Raw genomic sequence first — 25197 nt, 5'->3', positions numbered from 1 at the left:
CACGTACATTAAGAAAAAAAGATCTCAAATAAACAGCTTAACTTTATACCTAAAGGAACTAGAAAAAGTAGAATAAACTATCCCAAAGTTAGCAGAAAAGGGGAAATAATAAAGATTAGAGCATAAATAAATAAAATAGAGAATAGGAAAATAGAAAATATGAAGCAAACCAACAGTTGGTTCTTTGAAAAGATAAACCAATTGAGAAATAAATGGTATTGGGAAAACTGGACATTCACATGCAAAAGAATTAAACTGGACCCTTGTCTTACACCACTCACAAAAATTAACTTGAAATGGATTAAAGACTTAAATCTAAGACCTGAAACCATAAAACTCTTAAAATGAAAATAAAGGGTAAGCTCCTGGACATTGGTCTTGTCTATGATTTTATGGATATAACACCCAAAGCTCAAGCAACAAAAGCAAAAGCAAAACAAAAATAAACAAGTGGGATCACATCAAACTAAAAAGCTGCACAGCAAAAGAAAGGATAAACAAAATGAAAAGGTAACTGACAGAGTGGAAGAAAATATTTGCAAATTACATTTCTGATAATGTAAGAAACTCATACAACTCAATTGCAATAAAACACTTATAATACAATTAAAAAATGGGCAAAAGACATGAACAGACGTTTTTCTAAAAATGATATTCAAATGGCCAAGAAGTACATGAAAAAGTACTTAACATCACTAGTCATCAGGAAAATGGAAATGAAAAACCACACTGCAATATCACCTCACACCCAGTAGAATGGCTATTATCAAAAAGACAAGCGATAAGTGTTGGAGGGGATGTGGAGAAAAGGTAACCCTCGTGCACTGTTGGTGGAAATGTAAACTGGTGCAGTCAACTCTGTAAAAAGTATGGAGGGTCCTCAAAAAATTAAAAATAGAACTACCACGTGATCTGGCAATCTCACTTCTGGGAATAAATCCAAAGGAAATGAAAACACTAACTGGAAAAGATATCTGCACCCCTGTGTTCACAGAAGCATTATTTACAATAGCCAAGGTATGGAAACAATCTAAGTGTCCACCAATGGATGAATGGATTAAGAAAATGTGGTATTTACAATGGGATTCAACCATAAAAAAGAAGGAAATCCTGGCATTTGAGACAACATGATTGAACCCTGAGGGCATTATGCTAAGAGAAATAAGTCAGACAGAGAAAGACAAATATTGCATGTTCAACTAGGAGAACTCCCACAATAAATACAAAAGTTAATCCTTAACACATACACATACGTAAAAGAGCTCTTACAATTAAGAAAAATTCCTAAATAGAAAAACAGAAAAAGGACACTAAGAGAGAATTTAGAAATTCTTTACAAATATATGAAAAATATTAACCTCACTAGTAATTAAAAACTATAAATTAACAAGATACCATGATTTGCCCCTCAAATTATAAAGGTTAAGAAAATGTCATCAATATCTTTTGCTGGACAGGCTGAAGTTATGCAACATTGGTAGGATTAGAAATCAGTACTTAATGGAAAGCAATTTTATATATGGCCTGAAATAAGTCCTTATGCTTTGACCTAATAATTCTATTTCTAGGAATCTATTCTAGGGCAAAAAATTAAAAACAACTCAAATGGCCAAAAATCATAGAACTTGGTGCCATAGAATTTTTTTTGAAGAATATCAAAATGGCTGAGAAAATGCTAATATAGAGTTTTTTAAAAGACATACTTACTATACATTACTATGATTCCAGTTTTGTAAAACAAACAAAAATCATACATATGTCTATCAAAAAGAAAGACTGAAAATATATAAAGAAATGCTAACAAGTCTTATGAATAACAATAGCTTTATTTTTCTGTTTTCTATAATCAAAGAAATTATACATTATTTAAAAAAATTATTCTGAGAAAAGCTAAAAACAACAAAAACCAGTTAGGAATGACAGGAAATGAATAAAAAAAATATTTTTCTATAAATTTGGTAGTAAAAGGCATGAAAGGGATGTACTATAGCTTTGTTTTAAAGGCAGATAACAAATATGCTTATGGTAAGAGAAGTAAGTAGAAATACAAGATAAAGAAGGGATAACTTTTTGAAGATCCTATAGCAGGCTGAGAAAGTAGGAAGCAGAAGTATATAAAGAAAAAAAGGCTTTTCGGAAAGTGAGCAAGAGAAGATGGCTCAATACAGAAAATTTTAAAAGATGAAGATGTAAGGCCTATTTGTTTTGATGTGGGAAAGGTCTGAATCATCTTCACTTTGCATTCCTGTAGAATAGTGATGGCAGGGTGAATGGCTTGTTACAAACTAGTTTCCCAATTGTCAGAATCACTGGATTTAATTAATGAACATATGTGACTAACCTGTGTTAAAATGTGAATGTGTGGAGGAAGAAGAAAGGTTAAGAACTACTGTTCTAGCAGATTGTCTTTCACATAGGTCAAACCTTTGAAGTGAATTCTTATGAGGTTAGAGTAGAGATGACCTTCTGACTATAATGCTAGGCTTGAGGAACAAAGAAGTGGTTTATAACCATTACTCTGAGAAGTAAAGTAAAAGTGAACAAGGGATAAAAAATGTGCCAAACAGCAGAGATGGCATTGTTGAAGTAAAGGTGCATGAATATACAGTAACTCTCTATATCACACTGGTTTGATAATTTTTCTAGTAATATACTGCTGCCCAGGAGTAGAGAAAGCAGTCGTTAGGAATGATTCTAATTAGAGAACTGGTTATGGAAATATATATACACACACACACATATATATGTGTGTATATATATACTTAAGCAGAAGAACAGTTTTGAGGGTGCAAGATAAGGCATTTTAAAAATGGTTGACAATATGTGAGTTTGCTGAACAGAAAGGTAAGTGGAATCAGAGCTGGGTGGACAAACTGACTGTGGGAACACGAAAAGCAAAAAACTGAAGACGAAAGTATAAAACACCAGTCGAGTGTTTATTATTTATAAACAATCCAAAGATACCAAACATTTAAATGCAGCTGTACGTTTTTCTAAAAATGGTATTTCTAAGGTATATATAAATGAAAAACAGTTTCTGCTCAGAAAGTTATAATTCAACAATACAGTATTATTCACACACGAACAGAGAAATAGCTGACAGGTGACAGAGATAAACCTGAAAATTTCCCAACAACTTACCACTGTCTTGAGTCCAAGTTCCTAAGTTCTCTAAGTAGTTTTTCATTTTTCTTCAGGAGATGAAAGCTCCTCCTAAATAGAGAGATTTATAAACATTTTCATCACGTTTGCAGAGAATGACATGACAGTTCTGGAAATACTTTCCAGTCTACTCATGCAACTCTTATACTTTTCTTGCCTTTTCATACTTCTAACACAAAGGAGAACAGACCCTAAAAAAAATGTAAAGAATATATGTCATTATTTCTACCCAGGTCCTCATACATTTCTGCTAGTGGATCATAATCTACTGGCCACTTAAATGTTTCCTTGCAGATGCTGTGAGTTTCCCAAACTCATATTCAGGAAAATGGATAAAAATACTTATAGGTTCCTTCTCAAGAGTTTCATAAATATATGTGAGAAAGTTGTTCCTCATGAGAAATAAAATATTCACAAAATCTAAATCATTACCAAATAAGGATGTGTAATCCAGATGGAATTTGTTTTTTTTCTTGTTTTACATTATATGTATTTTTCTACACTACAAAGCAGTGTGTACATTTTACCAAATACATTACATAGGTGCTAAATTACGTATAAATTATATTCATGAAATCAATGCTTGCTGTGGTAAAATATAGCTTCCCATCTTTAATTTTTCTCAAGAGACAATGTATGGACCATTCTACAGCAAAAGAGAGTAGAATGAATTTATATTAGTGGCAATTACCTGTACGTGGACATACCATAAGGCAAATTGTTTTCCTGATATAACATGGCTTTCCCATAAGGCAGAGGATACGCCCTTCTAATAAATGGAAGGGTTTAAACCAAGTAAGATTATAAACACTAGGTAAGCAAGTAGAATTCCAATTCAGTGCTTCACATGCATTTGAATTCCTTTAAGATTTATTCATCCAGTGATACCTGAGCTCCCCTTCTACTACAAACTGAACAAAAACAATACATTCAATAATGCTTCTTCTTCCACTTCCCTACAGCTTTTAGTATCATAGAAATTTTAAAAATCAATTTTAAAGATAAATTTAAAAATATTTTTAATATTTAAAAATATTAATAATGCTTTACACTAGTGTACAATTTTAGTATTTTATGTACATTATCTAATTTAATTCTTACCATCATGTGAGGTAGGAGTTATTTCCTCAATTTGCAGACTGTAACCCGAGGCTCAAAGTTTAAGTGACTCTAACCTGGATCTTTTGCTTTAAGTCTCATGCCTTTTCATTTAACTCCTACTTAACTTACTTCAAAACTGTGTGTGTACTGCAAGTTTTCAATGAGGTTTTGCAATAGGCATAAGAGAAAACAAAATTTTAAAAAATGAAATCCAGATTCTTTTCTTGATTTGATGCTAAATCCTGAGTTAATTTCTCTGATACAAACAAGAAATGATCATATCACTGTTTGTCTAAAAAAAAGTTAGGCCTATGTGCCATAATAAGAAATATACATTTGGGCTGTGTCCCCAGTTCCTGACACAGAGGTCCTAAAACCCTTGTAATTTCCTGAGTGCTGGAGGTAACAGGAGAGTCTTACACAGACCTCCTAAAACCTTTGGAATTTCCTGGGTAATAAGAGCATCTTTTGTTCTAATAAGGTGACTCTTGGTGGTGTCCTGGATAACTTCAGGATGGTGCCTCATCACCAGAAAGAGCAAGCCATGATTAGGATCTTGAAACTTTCAGCCCCACCTCTGGGGAGAGAGAGGAACTGGAGGCTGAGTTAATAATCAATCATGCCTACATGATAAGACCTCCATGAAAACCCCTAAATTATGGGATTTGGAGAGCTTCCAGGTTGGTGAACACATTCAGGGTGCTGGGAGGGTGGCACACTGCAACTCCACAGGGACAGAAATTTCCACACTTGGAATCCTTCCAGACTTTACCCTATGTCCCTCTTCATCTGGCTGTTCATCTGTATTCTTTAACTATCCTTTGTAATACACTGATAAATGTAAGTAAATGTTTTACGAATCATTATAGTTAATTTTCATACCCAAGAAGGGGGTTGTAGGAACGTCTGATTTACAGCTAGTTGCCCAGAAGTATGGGTGACCCAGACCTGCAATTGATGTCTAAAGTGGGGGGCAGTCTTATTAGTCTGAGCCCTTAACTTGCCTGTGCTAACTCCAGGTATTGTTGAAACTGCTTGGTGTGGAAAACTCACACATTTGCTGTTAGAAGAAAAAACAGTTTTTCCTATTAGCTTACATGAAGGTTGGAAAAAACAAGATTTTTTTCAATTGTATGAGCTATGAGTTCTAAGTCAGATAGTTATACTAGTCATTATGAAAATGTTAAAGTTAATTTATTACATTAAGTTATCTTTTTATTCCCTTGAAACCTGATTATGACTCAGTAGACGCAAAAAAAAAAAAAAAAAGAAAATCTGCCCACTGGTCAAAGAACTAATTGGTAGGTAAAATTTAGCGAGGGAAACAACAGAGACTAAAATGCTGATCATAAGATGAATAAGACTAATATTTTTTTAAAAAAGGAAAAAGTTCTCCTTTATTCTTACCTTTTGTCCCAGGAATTCATTCCCAATATACTAAGAAGCAATCTGCAATAATAAAATGCTGACTGAGGTTTCTGAGGTGTTGGTTCATCTTGCTCCACAGCTTTCATGTTTAAGTCATTAAAGTGTTTCTCAACAAATTCTTTTTCCTCTGTATGCTGCTTAAGGATAGCGTTAATAACATCATTTTCCTGTTTTTCAGAAATGCACACAGGCTGTGGAGCAGGAATATTAAGTGAGACTCCAGTCCTCTGTAAGCATTCAGGACTAGTTACACCTAAATACTGCAAAAGCTCGTCAAGAACATCTTCTTCATCTCTTATTGTATCCCAAGTTGGTACAGTTTCTCTAAATCTTCTTCTAAACTGGAGGGAAACCCCATCTTTAACTGTTATATCTTCTAAGCATTCATGAGATGTAGAAGGCTCTTCTGGCTTCTCTTGGTGAGACAATGGAAGTATAAGAGATGTAGGTTCTGACAAACCACTTACAAGAGGTGGTCCATACAGGATGGCAGAATCCCATGAATATTTTCCAGAAAGATCACGTACTATAATCCTGACATTTGAATTGGCTGATGCAAGGCCAGCAGATAAACCTCCTCCAGGTATACTCTCTTCAGATCTGATCTGGATACAGGACACTAAGGTTGTATTGTTCAACACAAAGAACTGAATATTTGGACTCTCAAAGAGTTCAGGAGAAAGTTCAGTGCTTTCACTGTAATGATTGTCGTGATTTTCACACACCTGACTTGTTAACATAGCAGGACCACCACTCATTGGATAATGGCCCAAGTGATTTACCAGATGTGTAATAACAGTGCGGGCAGCTATAGAGATTAATCCTTGTTGCATTTGAGTTTTCACTAGAAATAAAAAATATAATAAGTGAGTGGGAATACTGCTGCTTCCTAGGAAGTCATATAAGAATGAAACATTAGACAACAAATGGGGATTCCATCACATTATCAAAATCACATTCAAATATTTGAGTAAATATTAATATTTTCAATTTAGAGTATGTACTACAAGAATGATAACGAAGAAGAAAACTGTTCTTTGATGTTTTGTTCATTTTTATAAGAAAGCCCTTTTTGAAAATTTTGCTTATGGATTCATAATTTAAACTAAGGCTCTTAAATGTACGTCATACCGTCAAAGAAGGTTCAAAAGTGTTATAAATCACTTGAAATCACTTAGCACCCAGATTAAAAAGTCAATGAAATCCAACTGTTAAGTTTCTTATATTATGAGGAGATTCAGAAACATAGTTTGCAGCATGCCTTAAATGGCATTTAATTATGGCTTTTATGGATGACGTAAAAGTGTCAGAAAAAAGTGATCTTTCACTAAACTTTAGGAGTCAGGATCAATTTAAATAGTGAGTCAGTGTAGCCAGCATATGCCAAGGAAACTTTATTTTAAAGGAAAAAATATTTTATGGCCTGCTTATTTTTCTAAGGCATTAAAGAGATCAGGAGCATATCTATATGAGTAACTTAAAAACAAACAAACATAGGAAATGGTAAAAAGAGAAAACTCAAAGAATATAGTAATAAGAGGCCTGAAGAGGCAAGGTGCCTAATGTCACGACCTGAAGGAGGAGGAAAAAGGAGGGGAGGGTGGAAGGAAAACAAAGAATACAGAAAGAGAGTAAAGGGAGAAAGGAGGAAGTACAGATAGACAATAACTTGTCCAAGCCCACTAGCCAAAGACTGCCAGTGTGATTCTATAGAGGGTTGATGTGGAAGCCACTTATGTAATGAGTGGTGTCAGGTAGTGGGGACAACTGGGTTAACTTGATACTTTTCATCTAGGAGGTGGGAGGAGAGTTGTCATTAGTAAAGACATACTAATCATTCATGTTAGAAGAGGGTGTTCAGTTGTGTGTTTGTGTGTGTGTTGATAGTGTTCTTGTTTGTCTTATATACAAGGTTACAGAATAATCATGTCTCTGTATTGTTCTACCACAGTGATATTGTCTGAGCATTGTTATATTCTGAAAGTTAATCATTTGGGAATACTATGGCCTAGCTATCAGAATAAATATAGATTTGAAAATGTCCTGATGATCAAAGTATTACCTACATAAAATAAATTCCTTAATTTCGAGTGTACTTTGTGATGAATTTCAGTAACTATATAGAATTGTATAACCACCAACACAATCAATATATAGTAAAATTCTCACATCAAAGGAAGATAAATTTTATTTCATGTAAATTATACCTCAATAAACTCAACTTTATAAAGTTTATAAGGGAACTAGGTTGTGCACTGCTGATATGATTACTTAAAAAGAGGCAAGAAAGAAGAACAATGTTATATTTTCTAGGTTGTAGCCCTCAAGATTCAGAACCGACACCACTGGGTACAGGCAAAGAGTCAGCAACAAATCAGCTGCTATGCCATTAATACCAATAACATCTTCTCCATTATTCCAACTCTAAAAAAGAACAGTTTTCTGTGGACTTTGGTTGATTTTGAAATGTTACTGAGTGTCAAACTTTTAATCTTCCATAATCAAGTTTTATTTTACATACATGTATATATAAACATTTTCAGTTTACTTAAAAAGTTCCAATTACATTGAGCTGTTCTTTGATGATAGTATGGCTAGCTCTGAAAATGAGCTATTCAGCAGTAGATAACAACACTAAATGAGTAACCTTAATTCAATCCTACATTTTCAAGACCTATTATGGCAAAGTAAAAAGATATGCCACTGAATGATGAGAAACAGAGGGGTGATTTGAATCTAGTGCCTGCTTTTGCTTCTCTAATTATAGCTTCGATTTTAATGAGTGTTCACACTGTAAGAGGCCTTGCAGATAATCTAGCCAATACTTCTCATTCTCATTTTGCACTTGAGGGTTCACAGAAATTCACTGATTACACTTAAAAAATAAATTAAGATTTCAGAAGTAGGTAGAAGCATTTTCTTTCCTAAGCTGCTTCTCCAAATTCAGGATATATATATATATATATATATATATATATATATATATATATTTATATAAAGGGACAGAAACCTCTCAACTTGTTAATTTGGCAGTTAGGTTTATTTAGATTTATTTTTGAATTGTAAGCTACAGAACATACACATCTTTCTTCTACATATCTTAGATATAAAGAAAACATATGAAATTCTCTAATGTAGAAATTCAAAATGAAATTCTAAAATAACCAGCCTTGTGAGAAAATGCAAAATGAAGATATCGATGCTTCTAAGGCTTTATGTAACTAGCATTCATTTAAAAAAGTCTATTCAAGGTTGTCTTTTCATATTGTCAGATTAAACAAACCCTACAGCATTTGCAGCAAACCCGTAATTACTGATTATTATGGCATACAAAAGCAGCAAGGCATAAAAAGCTGCTGCAATTCACTGCACTGTAATAGAACATGCAGAGGAAGTTAATTTTGGCAAATGCTTTAAATATGAGCTTTGCATAATATGTATAGGTGAAACTATAATTAAGACAGAATGAATTCTTTGGAGCCTCCTTTCACTCTGACCCTGCAAATGATGACTTTTTGCTAATAAGACTACTGCCATTTGACAAAAAGCCAACTTCACTACCTTGCTTTATTCTTTAGTAAATTTAATAATTACAGCTACTCCTGCCAATAATTCTCAAATCAGACTTGTTCAATCCAATACTGAGCTTATTAGGGACACTCTATGTTTAGAAATCTTTGGCCAAAAAAGTACTTGAAGATGATGAAGCATGCCTTAGACAAGGGCACAATGATTAGCCATTTCTGCCACATTAAAAAAACCCCACAGCATGTAGTCACTACAGACCACAGAATCACCTGCTGTTAGCTCACAGCTGTTCCTAAAAGGTTCTGCATTTATCTGGTCCTTAATACCTTTAAGAAAGTCCAAAGGGAACAACTTTAATACATTTAGAGAATAGCACCCTACAGAGTATTTGGTATCAATATAAAGCTCATCTGTTTAAAACCTTTACACCTTTCTGTCTTTTACAGTGACTGTTAATGGCACAGTAAATTTGCATGAAATACATTAAAACTTCCCTTTACATAAGTAAACTATTTATTTCACTGTTTAAGAAATACACTATCCTGCCCTGAATCAAACTTTATCATTTTACACCTTTAAAAATGCAAAAAGCAAAGAATATTTTCATATAACTTTGTCCTTAAGTAAAAAAAACACTGTATTGTACTATGCCAAATCTAAAGAAATAATTATGTCACCTGTATCAATTACTGTCTGAATTATTTTTCCTATATTCCTACTTCACTTGTATATATGTGTTCTAAACAAATTATCAGCTATTTGTGATCAACCCAAAACCCTAGCCCTGTTTCCTTGATGTGTAACTTTATATCTTCACTTGCATTCTATGTCATCAATCCATTACCACGGCCACATCCTAAATGTTTTAATCATTTATAACTATTCTGCCTTTAAAAATCAAACTCTTCCTTGATAGTTTACTCTTTGACCACAACCTCCTAGTCTAGTGATTTCCCAATTTTGTTTTGTAGAGCCTGGGAGAGGGCTGTTGCAGATGAATGGGAGAAAAGTCAGCACAATCCCTGCTGCAGCTCTACTTTAAAAAGTTTTACAAAGTGGACTTCCTTGTGAAATTTATTTGAAGAGGTTCCACTGCTTAAAAACTCATTTAATAAACCACTGTCCTAACATACTGATATGCTCTGTGGTTCTCAAACTTGGCTGCATATTAATCACCTGCAAGGTTTTAAAAATCCCAGCAATCCCAGATCAATATATCAAAATCTCTATGGACGGGACCAGACATCAGTATTGTAATAAGCAGCCAAGGCTGAGAATCACAGTTCTAATTTGTTATTAACAACTACATCTACTTTCTGCATCACCTCTACTTTCTTCCAGCTTATTACCCATTTCCTAGCATCAGTTCAATCCTTACCAACCCTAGATTCTATAACTAAACCATATATCAACATTCTGAAAGCCATTGTTCCCTTGTATATCTGCCAGATCCACCTTACTGAATGTTGACTGGTGCAACCAAAATTTTGCAGTTTCCATTTTCTACTGGGCCCTCAGTAACTTCTGTCAGTCCCCTTAATTTACTTCCACCTTCTTCTTTCTGGTCGCAGAGGAAGGGCTAATATTAACACCTAATCTTTCCAGCTCACCTCTCAGGAACTTCATCTCTATTAATGATCCCCTTACTAACTTCCTTCTCAGCTTATCATTGAGTTTAACTGTCTTTAGAACTCCTTTAATCCTGAATAATCTTTTAACTTATCTATTGTTTTATGATTTTTCTTTGCTTTTTTAAAATAAAAAAGTCAAGCTTTTTTAAAGAGCACTTTTGACAGATGGCTCTACTTCCTTAACTTCTGCTTGCTCTTCAACCCACAGCCATCCACTTCTGTCTCCTACTTTTCTGCTGAAACTAAAGTAGATATATTTGTCAGTCTTTTTGTACTTGATATCTCTATCATTTAATACCATTGGCCAGTCTTTAAAAAAATCTTTCTCTTCTCTTTGTTTCTGAGAAACTACTCTCTCCTGGTTTTCCTTCCTTTCCAACTTTTTCTTCTCAGAATACACACACCCATGTAAATACATATTCCTAACAAAGACCCCTCTGCTAAGACCTAGATCTGCATGTACAATCAATTGTCCACTAGATCTCTTCATATGAATATCCAACAGGCACTCTAAGCTAAACCATTTCCAATACTAACCTCCTGATTTTCCCTCCTAATCCTTTAAACTTTCTCATATTCTTAGTCTAGTTTAGGGAAAATATAACCAATTTAACCCTTTAGCAACTCTTGCTTGGCCTATTGCAACAGCATCATGATTGGTCTCTCTGATCCTGAGTTAACCACCCTAAAATCAATCTAACATACTAGAGATCACCAAACTTTTTCTGCAAGGGGACAGAGAGTAAATTATCTTCAGCTTTACGGGCCATGCTATCTCTGTCCCAACTACTCAACACTACTATTACTACACAAAAGCAGCCATAATGACACACAAATGAAGAGCATGCATGAGTCTCAATAAAACTTTCTTTATAGAAACAGGTGGCAGGCATGGGCCATAGTTTGCTGACGCCTGTAAAATACTACTATCAAAGTGCTCTTAATACTAATTTTATCATGTATATCAGTGGACCCCAACCTTTCTGGCACCAGGGACCAGTTTCGTGAAAAAACTTTCCCACGGATGGGGGGTCGGGTGTGGAGGGATGGTTCAGGCGGTAATGGGAGCAATCGGGAGCGGCAGATGAAGCTTCACGTGCTTGCCCGCTGCTCACCTCCTGCTCTGTGGCCCAGTTCCTAACAGGCCACAGACCAGTACCAGTCCGTGGCCTGGGGGTTGGGGACCCCTGATGTATATCACCTCCTTAAAAGCCTTCAGTAATTGCTGGGTTCCTCTGGGCTACCCCTGTATCTTGAATGTACTTTTGTTTTAATATGTACTCATATCATAAGGTTACTTGTTTACATCTTTCCCTTTTATCAGAGAGTAAACTCTCTGAATGTAAAAACAATGTGGTTAAAAAACTTATCAGAATAACTCAGAAGTGTAAAGGGAATGTCATCACATATAATCTTAGGAATTGTGTATTTGAAGTTGTTTCTTAAACTAAAAATGAACTTAGCTATAACGTACATGTCAAGGTAAACAATTACCAAGTAAGATATATTATCCTCCAGTATTTCTACCCAGGCCTCAAATCATACCTTGGGAGAACCCAAGCAACAATACTGTCCTGAAGAGAATTCATTTTACCTTCTGTTACTGGCTGGAGTTTAGAAGATCGTTCCGAATCAGGAGAGTGCAGAGGTTCAGGCTCTTTTAGGCTTTCCAAATGCATAAAAGGATCATAATCTACAGATGCCAAATCAGAGAGGCTTAATGGAAAATACCTTGGATTGCTAAAACACTGAGATCCATAAACACACCCATGTAATACCTGAAAATACAGGGGAAAAAACATACCAAGTTTTCCTTTTAAGTGAAAATAAATACATAAAGAAAAAGTAGAAAACAAGTCAACTGCTAATACAAGTACTTGACAAAAATTTAAAATATTTAAACACTTAGCTCTTCAATCAAGGTAAAATTTAATCTAAAAAAGAAGAATGAGCAAAATTTAACGAATGATTCTCATATTCAACAAAGACTTCTTTCAAAATTTTGCAATGAAACAACAGTGTCTTGTAAGAAGTACTTTTTAATTATCCCTAGGTACCATAAGATAAATCTATGTTCTTAGAAAACACCTAGCTCAGAGTTTCCCTGGTGGCGCAGTGGTTGAGAGTCTGCCTGCCGATGCAGGGGACACGGGTTAGTGCTCCGGTCCGGGAAGATCCCGCATGCCGCGGAGCGGGTGGGCCCATAAGCCATGGCCACTGAGCCTGTGCGTCCAGAGCCTGTGCTCCGCAACGGGAGAGGCCACAACAGTGAGAGGCCCGTGTACCGCAAAAAAAGTAAATAAAAAATAATAATAATAAAGAAAAGAATCCGCCTGCCAATGCAGGGGACACGGGTTCGACCCCTGGTCCGGGAAGATCCCACATGCCACGGAGCAACTAAGCCCGTGAGCCACAACTACTGAGCCTGCACTCTAGAGCCCGCAAGCCACAAATACTGAGCCCATGTGCCACAACTACTGAAGTCCGTGCACCTAGAGCCTGTGCCCTGCAACAAGAGAAGCCACCACAATGAGAAGTCCACGCACCACAGCTAAGAGTAGCCCCCGCTTGCCGTAACTAGAGAATGCCCAAGCACAGCAACAAAGACCCAATGCACCCAAAAATAAATTTATTAAAAATAAATACCTAGCTATAAAACAATGAAAATGTAATACTAAGAAATGTTATTTCTTTAGGTTTTAAAAACCCTTGGTTACCAAATAAATAATAAAGCAAAGAAGTTTACCTTATAAATACAGTTGAGAACAGATTTTTCTATTTTATCATTTTCTGCTCCTGTTGCATGGACTGGTAGGAGCAGTGTCTTTAGAGGTAAGGCCATGATCCAGTCCAGAAGGCACAGAAGTAAGGATACCACCAACTGAAACAACAACAAAAAAGATCATTATTATTGTAAACTCATAAAATAAGAGTTAAAAATTTAACAGAAATTCACCAACTTATCTTTTGTTTTCCAAAATGTATTTCAGGAACTATCAACTAAATTCCACCATTAATATTTACCTAGACCTAAATGATTTTAAGATGTATATGAACATTACTGTAGGTTTCTCCCTTATATTTTAGGGCAAGCAAGCACAATGAAACCTTAAGCATAATAAAAACAGGAACATTAAAATTATTATTATTTTTTAATTAATTAATTAATTTTTGGCTGTGTTGGGTCTTCATTGCTGCACACAGGCTTTCTCTAGTTGCGGCAAGCGGGGGCTACTCTTCGTTGTGGTACATGGGCTTCTCATTGCAGTGGCTTCTCTTGTTGTGGAACACGGGCTCTAGGTGCGTGGGCTTCAGTAGTTGTGACTCGCGGGCTCTAGAGCACAGGCTCAGTAGTTGTGGCACATGGGCTTAGTTGCTCCATGGCACGTGGGATCTTCCCAGACCAGTGATTGAACCCGTGTCCCCTGCATTGGTAGGCGGATTCTTAACCACTGCGTCACCAGGAAAGTCCCCAAATTATTTTTAAACAAACATAAAAACACTGAGCTTAAAAGACAACAGACATCAATTAGCTATTCTTACGTAATGCACAAGAAATGGAACACAAATGAAAGGTTTTAGTTCATATGTATTACAATCATTTCCACATTTCTTTTCTAATTTAACACCTCACTGAGCAACCTGCCAGAAAGACTATCTTAACCACTTTCTGATACTCTTACTAATTACATTAAATGAATTTTTCTACTGGACACGTTTAAACTGATGGATGTTATAAACAAGACACTGTTATCTAAAATGTAGAGTAAAATAGCAGTATCTATGTGGTCCATTTTATTGAATAAAGAATCACAATTAGTACCATAAAAGTGTCAATCAAGTAGCAATAAGAGATACACTGATCTTTAGAATCAAAGACCAACTCTCCAACTCAAAGAGTAATGCTGGCCTAAATCTCACAACACACCCTCCAAAAGAACAATAAAGAACAAAAAGAACCAATAAAATACCACAAAACCCACATCCTCAGTATAACCAGAAAACAGAACATTCTAAATTCAATTATCTGTGAGTAGAAAATACACACAGCAAATCCAACAAGCTTTTACCCATTCTCCCACTGCAAGCTCTCATGAAGAGTGAGGGTAGTTTGGGTAAGCTGTAAAAGAGAGAAGGAAACCAGGTACAAACCAAAAAACCAAGCCCCCCAAAAAAGGTCTACCCTAAGTGTGAGAATAATGAAAAACATGTACTGGTAGATAGAGTACTGAGTAGAAGGAAAGTATTTAAAAGTACTGCAGGAAAGGTAATACTTTGGGGGAGAAAAATTGTTAAAAGGGAATGGAGAGACACCTTGTGGAAAACATAATGTGAAAAGAAAAATGAAAAGAGAAATTTAATACCTTGCAAGATTTTTACAATTTTTAAAAACTGATGGTTCTGTAATTCCTCTCCCACCTTAGTGTCATCCAATGAAAACACTATACTTTGTTAAACTGCCAGAAGAGGGAGCTCTTGAAATAGGAATCCCATAAACCACCCCAAGCTACCAACCTTGTCCACAGAAATGCAGTCTTCATCTATAAAAAACTACTATAAAAAGAAAACAGAAAATGAGAATCTTAAGCAATTCAGCTGATGAAAATTCCTGCCCACCAAAACCAATAATGAAGCAGAAGAAAACTATAACACAACCTTCTAATCTAAATTAAATATTGTCAAATAAGCATTTAGGTATAGGGGACAACGAAAATCCCATCTTAAATCAGGAATTTAAAAAACTAAGAAAAAATAGACCAAAAAGGGAAGAATTGATTCAAGTCAGGAAAGAAAACTAAAAAAGGATAAAATGATATTAGAAATGAAGCCCAAGTTATAAGATGCCTAAGGAAGAATAAGTTTAAAAAAATAAAAAGAAAATTTAATAAGGGGTATTGAATAAAGAGAACAAAAGTGAGACAAAGAAAAAGGTAAAAAATGTCACAGAGAAATGACTGGAATGGAAGACAGAAAAAGAATATCCTATTGACTTAAATGTGGAGTCCCCAAAATCTACATATTGACAAGGCCTACCAGATCCAGGACAAACTGACCTGCAATAATCAACTCTAATACATATCCTGGTAAAACTTGAAAAGTAAGACCTAAAAAAATAAATATATGTGTGTGTGTGTGTATGTGTGTGTGTGTGTGTGTATCTCCTTAGAGCCTCCAGGAAAAAACATGAAATAACTTACAAGGACAAGAGAATAAAAATGGCATCAGATTTCTCAAAAACAGTATACAAGCAAGGCAACATTAAAAAAATAAAAACCTCAAGGAAAATAAGTGTGAACCAAGGATCCTTTTCAAGTATCTACTTGAAAAGTAGCTACTTTTCAAGTATCTTGCTGTTACAGAAAAAAATTTATATATGCAAGAGCTTAGGGAATTCTGCATTCATGAGCCCATCTTGAAGAATAAAGATGAACTTCATTTAACCAAGAAGTTGACAGAGGAACTTCAGTAAAAAGTCTAACAGTGAGTGTCTGATATATTTAGTTATGGATCTAAGATTTTTTAAAAATGTAGAGATGAGTGTAGAAGAATCATTTGTTACATGACATATGCTAAATGTTACGTGCAGACATAAAGGAACTAAAAATAAAGGTAAAGAGAGAGAAGAAAAGTAACATAAGCTCACTTATTAACATATAGGCAACATATGGGAGATAAAGGATACCATTAAATAATCACAAACCACATAGTATAAAAGGTTAAGAAAGCAAGGGAACAAAGGCATTAAAAAAAGTATACATATAAAGGTAACTACAAGAAAAAAGTACAAAGTTTCCTGAATACCAAAAGAATTTTAAGAAGAACAAAGGAAATACATCATGCAAAGAAAGAAACAGAAAATATAATATGCATAATAATCATAAAATAGACTGACAGAGGCAAGATAAAAAATACAATATATCATAAAAATGGGTTTAACTTGCCTAATAAAAGAAAAAGATTTTCAGTTTGGCTCACAAAGCAAGACGCAAGTATGTGTTGTATTCAAGAGATATAGTTAAACAAAAAGATTCAGAAAGGCTAAAACTAAGGAGATGGAAAAAGGTACACCAGGCAAATTAGAATTCAAACCAAAAAGCATTAATGTTAAAGCTATAATTCAAAATGAAGATAAAACTGTTATGGATATCTATGTATAAAATAACAGTGACTACAAAGGAAAAACCACAGTAGATGCAAGGAAATATAGAAATATTAATAGAAGACTTTAACACACCACTCTCAGTACAAGACAGGTCAAGAAGACAAAATATAATCCATATTAACAAAAGTTGAGATCTTCAAAAATGTTTGTCAATAGTAAAATGATTTTGTCACCAAAAGAGTTTGAAAACTGCTAGTATAGAAAGTTAAGAAACAGACCCAAGTAATTATGGAACTTGATTATTCATTAAGAGGCAAAGAGGAACTTTTTAATAAAGGAAACTCAGAAATCTGGTTATCCATTTAGGAAAACAACAAAAATTAGATCCCTATCTCAAAAGACAGAAAATAAACTTCAAATGGATGAGGGGTAAAAGTGTAAACAATGAAGCTGTATAAGTACTAGAAGAAAACGTGAAAAGGTTTTCTACCTATGGCTCAAAATCTAGATACCTAATGAAGTAAAAGATTGATAAACTGACTTACATAAAAAACTCCCTAATATGTAAACATCTGAGGGAAAAATACCAAAATCTGACTGAAAATGTAAAAACATATGAATGGACAATTCACAAAAATAAAGTAAAAAATTAGGCCATTAACAAATATGAGAAGATATTCAACTTCACTTATAAAAAGAGAAAGGTAAATGAACACTACACTGAAACACTATTGTTCCCCTATCAAACGGGCAAAAATTTAAAAATATGTCATACTCTGTGGTTAGGCTCTGGGGAAACACTCTCATAGTATATGCTTGTGGGAATGCCAATATTTAACATAATTACAATATCTGTTTACCTTTTGACCCAGCAATTCCACTTCTAGGAATACACCCTGAAGACACATTCCAACAATGTAAAAATATACAGACATAAAGTTAGTCACTGCAGCATTGCTTGTAACTGCAAAATTCTGAAAATAATCTCTATGTCCATACATAGAAGAATGACTTGAATAAATTATGAAATTTATAAATTATGGTGCACTCCCTCAATGGAGTACTAATACTGTACAGCTGCAAAAAAGAACACGGAAGACCTCTGTGAATTTATTTATTGTGAATTTCCAGAGTATACTGTCAAGTGAAAAACCGAAAGTACCAATGAGTATCTAGACTATTATACTTTTGTGTAACGAACAGGAAGAAAAAAGAAAATACAGATGTATCTGCTCATCTGTACAAAATAAACAAAGGATGGATAAACCACAGACAAATAAATAAATAAAAACAACAGGGATGGGGAAAAAAATCTCTAAAACGGAATATAAACAGCAACGTGCCTGTTAACAGCTGCTTCTTTGTTTCATATAGTTCTATGGGAGCTGTGAATGCAAGCCCTTTGGCTTTCAGAGCCAGGTGATTCGGGGACCTGTCCTTGGGTGGCAGGCTTAAAAGGTGGGGTGCTAGATGTATGGGCTAAACCCTTCTCTCCTCAGAGAAAAGGTGGAAATTGGGGGCTTCCTCCTGACTGTATGGAGCTCTGCTAGGGTGGGGTTTATGGCAAGAGTGTGTTACAGCCTTTCCTACCTATTTTTGATGTGGGTATTTTCTTAGTCGCTTGATGTGTAGAGGTCACTTGACTAGTTTCTGGATTTCTCTCAGAGGGAATTGCTCCATGTGTAGCTGTATCTTCCATGGGTCCAAGCGAGGAAGAAAATTCAGCAGCCTTCTAAGTCACTACGTTGGTGATCCCCCTCTCTGCCTGTTCTTTAACTGCTATCTTCAAGGTGTTATACTTTGCTAACCCTTCTTACTCTACAGCTTCACCTTAAGTGATCTCATATACTCCCACAGTTTAATAGAACTCATGTGCTGACAATGCCAACAAGAAATCTCAGTGTTACCACTTCTTAATCATACTGTGTTGAAATATCAAGTATGTTTTATTACGTATGTTCTGCCCATTATTTACAGAACTCTGCAGCTGTAATTATGTTTCTGGATCTATTCTCAGTTATTTTCAGGCATAAACAAGACCATAACAAGTAAAAAAATTATAAATGGACAGAATATCCTCCCAGGTTCCTTATAACCCTAAAATTCAAAGACTTTATCAGATGACCATGATTAACTTGAGATATAAACTAAAATGTGATTTAGTTACACTTAAATAATGGAAAGCTATATTTCCAATTATTTTAAACACAAGATTAATTAATGTCTCCCATGTAAATAGATATACCTTCACAGTTTTAAAATGTAAGTATCTTACTAGGTAACCACATATTAAATATTAAAAAATTTAAATTACCCTCTTGTCCATTTCATAAGATGAAGCTTCTGTACTTGGCAAAAGATGGGTAATAGTGGCTATCAGAATCTGTAGGAAATAAAGAAAATAGCTCAAAATATGTCAAACTAATGGTGCATCCTAAAACTTAAACAATAATGCTAAAGTGATACAAAATCTACTGCTGAAAGTTTATCCAAAATATATTAACATTGTTATTTCAAAGTAATTTTTAATAGGTCAGCTTTTCAAGTACATTTAACTATCAATCATTTACAATCCTAATGTACAGAACCAAAGTTATATATGCTCTGTTAACTATAAATGGATTTCTTACAAATTCAAGTCATGAATCAATATGTATAAACATACAAATAATATATGTTCTGATAGAAAAATGAGAAGACATAGATAAGCAAAAAGATTTATAAAAACCATCTGTAATTTATCACTCAAGACATCTACTTTGCTCAACCAATTAGGTATAGAAGGGATGTATCTCAACATAATAAACACCATATATGACAAGCCCAAAGCTAACACCATACTCAAAAGGTAAAAAGTTAATATCCTTTCCTCTAAAGTCAGGAACAAGATAAGGATGCTCACAACTGCCATTTCTATTCAACACAGTACTGGATGTCCTACCACAGCAATTAGGCAAGAAAAAGAAATAAAAGTCATCCAAGTCTGAAAGGAAGAAGTAAAATTATTTCTGTTTGTACATGACATGATCTTATATATAGAAAATCCTAAAATTCCACCAAAAAAAACCCCGTTAGAACTCATAAATGAATTCACTAAAGCTGCAGGATGCAAAATCAACATACAAAAATCAGCTGCATTTCTATACGCCAACAATAAACTATCACAAAGAGAAATTAAGAAGGCCATCCCATTTACAACAGCATCAAAATCAATAATATACTTAGGAATAAATTTAACCAATGAGGTGGAAGACTTATACGCTGAAAACTAGAAAACACTAGTGAATGTAGCTGAAGACACAAATAAATAGAAAGATATTCCATGTCATAGATGGGGAAGAATTAATATCGTTCAATTGTTCACACTACCACAGTGGTCTACAGATTCAATGCAACTGAATGCAAAATTCCAGTGGTGTTTTTCTCAGAAATAGAAAAAAACTATCTTAAAATTTGAATGGAACCACAAAAAAACCCAAAGAGCCAAAGCAATCTTGAGAAAGAAAAACAAAGCTGGAGGCATCACACTTCCTGATTTCAAGCTTTATTATAAAGCTACAGTAATCAAAGTATGGTACTGACAGTAAGGTACTGACATAAAAACAGGCATACAGACCTGTGCATTAGAATAAAGCCTAGACATAAACCCACACATACAGTCAACTAATCTTTGACAAGGGTCCAAGAACACACACACGGCGTTAAGAAAACTGGATATCCATGTGCAAAAGAATGAAACTGGACCCCAATTTTATACCACTCACAACAATTAACTTGAAATGGATCAAAGGCTTAATATAAAGACCTGAAACCATAAAACTCCTAGAAGAAAACATAGGAAAAGTCTCCTTAACATGGGTCTTGGTAATGATTTTTTTGGAAATCATACCTAAAGCAGAAGCAAAAACAAAAAAATAAACAATGGCACTACATAAACTAAAAGCTTCTGCACAGCAAATGAAACCATCAATAAAGTGAAAAGACAACTTACAGAATGGAAAAAAAATATTTGCAAACCATATATCTGATAAGGCGTTAATATCCAAAATATACAAGGAACTTATACCCCCAATAGCAAAACTAACTAAATTTATAAATGGGCAAAGGATCTGAATAGACATTTTTCCAAAGACATACAAGTGGCCAACAGGAATATGAAAAGGTATTCAACATCGGTAGTATCAGGAAAATGCAAATCAAAACCACAATGAAATATCACCTCACCTTTGTTAGGATGGCTATTTTTAAAAAAACAAGAGAGAACAGATGTTGGTGAGGATGTGGAAAAAAGGGAACCCTTATACACTATTGGTGGGAATGTAAACTGATACAGCCATTATGCAAAACAGTATGAAGGTTCCTCAAAAAATTAAAAGTAGAACTACCATATAATACCACTCCTGGGTATATATCAGAAGGAAGTGAAATCAGTGTCTCAAAGAGATACCTGCACACCCATGCTCACTGCAGTATTACTCACAATAGCCAAGATATGGAACAGCCCTCATGCCTTTCGACAGATGAACGGATAAAGAAATTGTGGTATACATATATACACAATGGAATATTATTCAAGCCATAGGAAAGAAGAAAATCCTGCCATTTATGACAACATGAAAGAAACTGGAGTGCATTACACTAAGTGAAATAAGCCAGACAAAGACAAATATTGTATGGTATCACTTATATGTGGAAAAGTAAAAAAAGCTGATTTTATAGAAACAGAATAGTGGTTGCCAGGGTCTGGGATCTAGTGAACTGAGATGTAGGTCAAAGGGTACAAATTTTCAGTTATGAAAATAAGTTCTGAGGATTTAATGTATAGTACAGTAACTACAGTTAATTGTACAGTACTGAATATCTTAAAAGTTGCTAAGAGTAGACCTTAAGCATTCTCACCATAAAAAAATGTTAACAATGTGAGGTAATGGATATGTTAATTATCGTGATCTTGGTAACCATTCTACAATATCAAATCATTATGTTATATACTTTAATATAATACAATTATATTTATCAATTATTCCCTAATAAAGTTGGGGGGAAAATAAAGAAATTTACTCTCATCTTCCCAGCTATTTCGGTATATATACTTGTAAATATACACCTTTTTTTTAAAGAAAGATTTTATAATGTGGCTTTTTAAATTAACATATATTATACACTGAACAGAATATGAATAAAATTGATACAAAGAATATGAAATAAAAGACCTTATTAAAAGAAAGCAAAACATTTTTATAGCGTTATCATTTACCCTGGAAATTTCTTGATCTCATTCAATTTTTTTTTTTTAAGAATATGTTGGGGGTAGGAGTTTATTAATTAATTAATTTACTTTTGCTGTGTTGGGTCTTAGTTTCTGTGTGAGGGCTTTAGTTGTGGCAAGCGGGGGCCCCTCTTCATCGCGGTGCGCAGGTCTCTCACTATCTCGGCCTCTCTTGTTGCGGAGCACAGGCTCCAGACGTGCAGGCTCAGTAGTTGTGACTCACAGGCCTAGTTGCTCCGCGGCATGTGGGATCCTCCCGGACCAGGGCTCGAACCCGTGTCCCCTGCACTGGCAGGTGGATTCTCAACCACTGCACCACCAGGGAAGCCCTCATTCAATTTTTTAATGTGCATGTTAAAAATGTATAGAGGTGGGCTTCCCTGGTGGTGCAGTGGTTGGGAGTCCGCCTGCCGATGCAGGGGACACGGGTTCGTGCACCGGTCCGGGAGGATCCCACATGCCGCGGAGCGGCTGGGCCCGTGGACCATGGCCGCTAAGCCTGCGCATCTGGAGCCTGTGCTCTGCAACGGGAGAGGCCACAGCAGTGAGAGGCCCGCGTAATGCAAAAAAAAAAAAAAAAGTATAGAGGTAAATTTACTGTATTTTTATTGTATGCTATTAAATTTTTATAAATGATTGCTTCAAGTAGAAAAATTCCTCTAAACATAATTTATACCATAAAAGGCTTTACACACTAATAGAATCTAGTATATTAGATTAATACTTAATACTGGTAATAGAACTGGGCTTCTATTCCTAACTATGTAAGTAGGTAACCATTAGTGAAATGCTCTACTATTTTAGAATTTCATTTCTTCATTCAATTAGAGGTAAAGTATAACCATTTATCTGTAGGCACTGGCCACTATAATGTAAAGTGAAGCAATCTGCAAAAACTCTACACACCTAAGAATTACTTAGGTAAGTATTAATAGCATATAAACTATGAAGAAAATAAGGGGAAGGATTTGGAGGCCTTCAAATGAACAAAAAAAATATGCTTACTTAAAGAACACCTTAACTTTCAACAGAATAATCAATCTTAAAGGGTAAAATTTTCAAGTTTTAAAATTTCAAATGTTTTAATACTAATAGACATATATATGAACATTCACATTTACATCCAGTTATCATGTTCTGCATGGTAACAATGGTAGCTGCTGCCAACATTTATTAAAATTTATGTCCCATCACTTTTATGGCAAAAAGTGCTCAGCGTGTTACATATATTTTCTCATTTAGTCTTCAGAGCAACTCTGTGAGGTAGGTAATTTTATCCCAAATGTAAAGATAAAGAAAGCCAGAATTTAGAGGACTGAGTAATTTGTTGACAGTTACAAAGTTAGTAAATGGCAGAGTCAGGGGTTAGTTAAACCAGGTCTAACCTTCAAACCCAACCTCTTAACCATAATACTATATTCAACTCAACAGATTATTTACCTAAGAGATTCTACATGCAAGTCATCCTAGGCATAGAAAATAATGAAGAAAAAAATGCCATTGTCTTAAAGAAGCAGCTCAGAATTTTTTAAAAAAAATATTTATTATTTGATTGCATCAGGTCTTAGTTGTGGCATGCAAGCTCCTTAGTTGCGGCTCACAGGCTCCTTAGTTGTGGCATGTGTGCTCTTTGGTTGTAGCAGGCGGGCTACTTAGTTGCAGCCCGCAGGCTCCTTAGTTGTGGCATGTGAACTCTTAGTTGCGGCACGCATGTGGGATCTCGTACCCTGACCAGGGATCAAACCCGGGCCCCCTGCATCGGGAGCATGGAATCTTATCCATTGTGCCACCAGGGAAGTCCCAAGAAGCTTAGAATTTTTACACAAGTATATTTAGTGCTAAAATAGGGCCTGGCGACGTGGTTGGGTGGGAAATGTCTGGACTTGAAATTTTACAGACTTGGGTTTGAACCCTGTTTCTACCCTGTTACCTTATGACTTTATACAGTTGCTGTCTCCTCAGTTCTCTCATCTTAAATAAAGGGAGGAGAGGAGGCAGGGATAACAGTCCACCTCAAATGACTTTTTACGAATTAAATGAGGTAACATATGAAAAGGTGACTAGTATAGTGACTGATACATGGTAGTAGGTGCTTAATAAATATTAATTACTATCTTTCCTAAAAATGTTATAAGAATATGAAGATAAGAAAGATAAATTCTGGTTGGAGAGAACAAGTAAGGATTCTTATTTTTTGAGGAGATGGTATTTAAACCAATCACTGAAAGATGGGGGGTGGGGTAGAAAAAGTAAAACATTTTAGGTAAGAAGAGAGTGAGGGGTATGTTTAGGGGATAATAGCTGACTCAGGTGCCCAGACTACAGGGTATTTCATAAAAGGAATCAGTACATGACTCTGAAAAGATGGGCTGGGTCCTCATCTGGAGGCCTCAAATTAATTCCCAGCTAAAGAGTTTGGGTCTTATTTTATAGACAAAGGAAAACCACTCTGAGATTTTGTTTGTTTGTTTGTTCTTCAGGAAAGTGACATAAGAGTCATGTCAATGTGAATGATGACTTGGAGGGGATGACCTCAGAAGCCAGGAAACCAGTTTAGAAGGTTATTATAGTATCTCAAGAAAGAAATAATTAAGGGCTGAAAAACGTCAGGTATTGTAGGAAGCACAGAACACATAAAAAAAATAAAAATAAAAATAAACCACTTCATAAATGACTGGCTGAAGAGGAAAGGAAAGGAATGAATCAAAATAATCTCCTGATTTTGGTAACTGGAGGGATGGTATGTTTTCTAACCTAAGACAGGGAATGAAGCCTAATATACATTATAAAGACAACGGCAATGATAAATTTGCATGTAGCATTTAAAACCAACCACATAATCTCTTAACATAATATAGAAAGGGACTGTCATGAACTTTGATATCTCAAAAAAATACCCTGGGGCTTCCCTGATGGCGCAGTGGTTGAGAGTCCGCCTGCTGACGCAGGGGACACGGGTTCGTGCCCTGGTCCGG

General features: G+C 35.1%; 1 protein-coding gene across 4 annotated transcripts in view; it reads right to left on the bottom strand.

Annotated features, from left to right (window-relative positions):
- The window catches only part of RALGAPA1 (Ral GTPase activating protein catalytic subunit alpha 1), a 217797-nt gene that overhangs the window by 57328 nt on the left and 135272 nt on the right, over window positions 1–25197 (bottom strand). For all 4 annotated transcript variants that reach the window (XM_065871901.1, XM_065871902.1, XM_065871903.1 and 1 more), the window contains 5 exons: window positions 19268–19336; window positions 13597–13731; window positions 12445–12628; window positions 5671–6535; window positions 3142–3213 (listed from right to left, as the gene is read on the bottom strand). In XM_065871901.1, the coding sequence (XP_065727973.1) occupies window positions 3142–3213; window positions 5671–6535; window positions 12445–12628; window positions 13597–13731; window positions 19268–19336 (1325 nt within the window). The remainder of the gene's footprint in view (window positions 1–3141; window positions 3214–5670; window positions 6536–12444; window positions 12629–13596; window positions 13732–19267; window positions 19337–25197) is intronic.

This window comes from Phocoena phocoena, chromosome 2 (genome assembly GCF_963924675.1).
Source record: "Phocoena phocoena chromosome 2, mPhoPho1.1, whole genome shotgun sequence".
Classification (NCBI taxonomy): domain Eukaryota; kingdom Metazoa; phylum Chordata; class Mammalia; order Artiodactyla; family Phocoenidae; genus Phocoena; species Phocoena phocoena.
The sequence above is the reverse complement of the archived record's forward strand: the minus strand, read 5'-3'. Positions and strand labels throughout refer to the sequence as shown.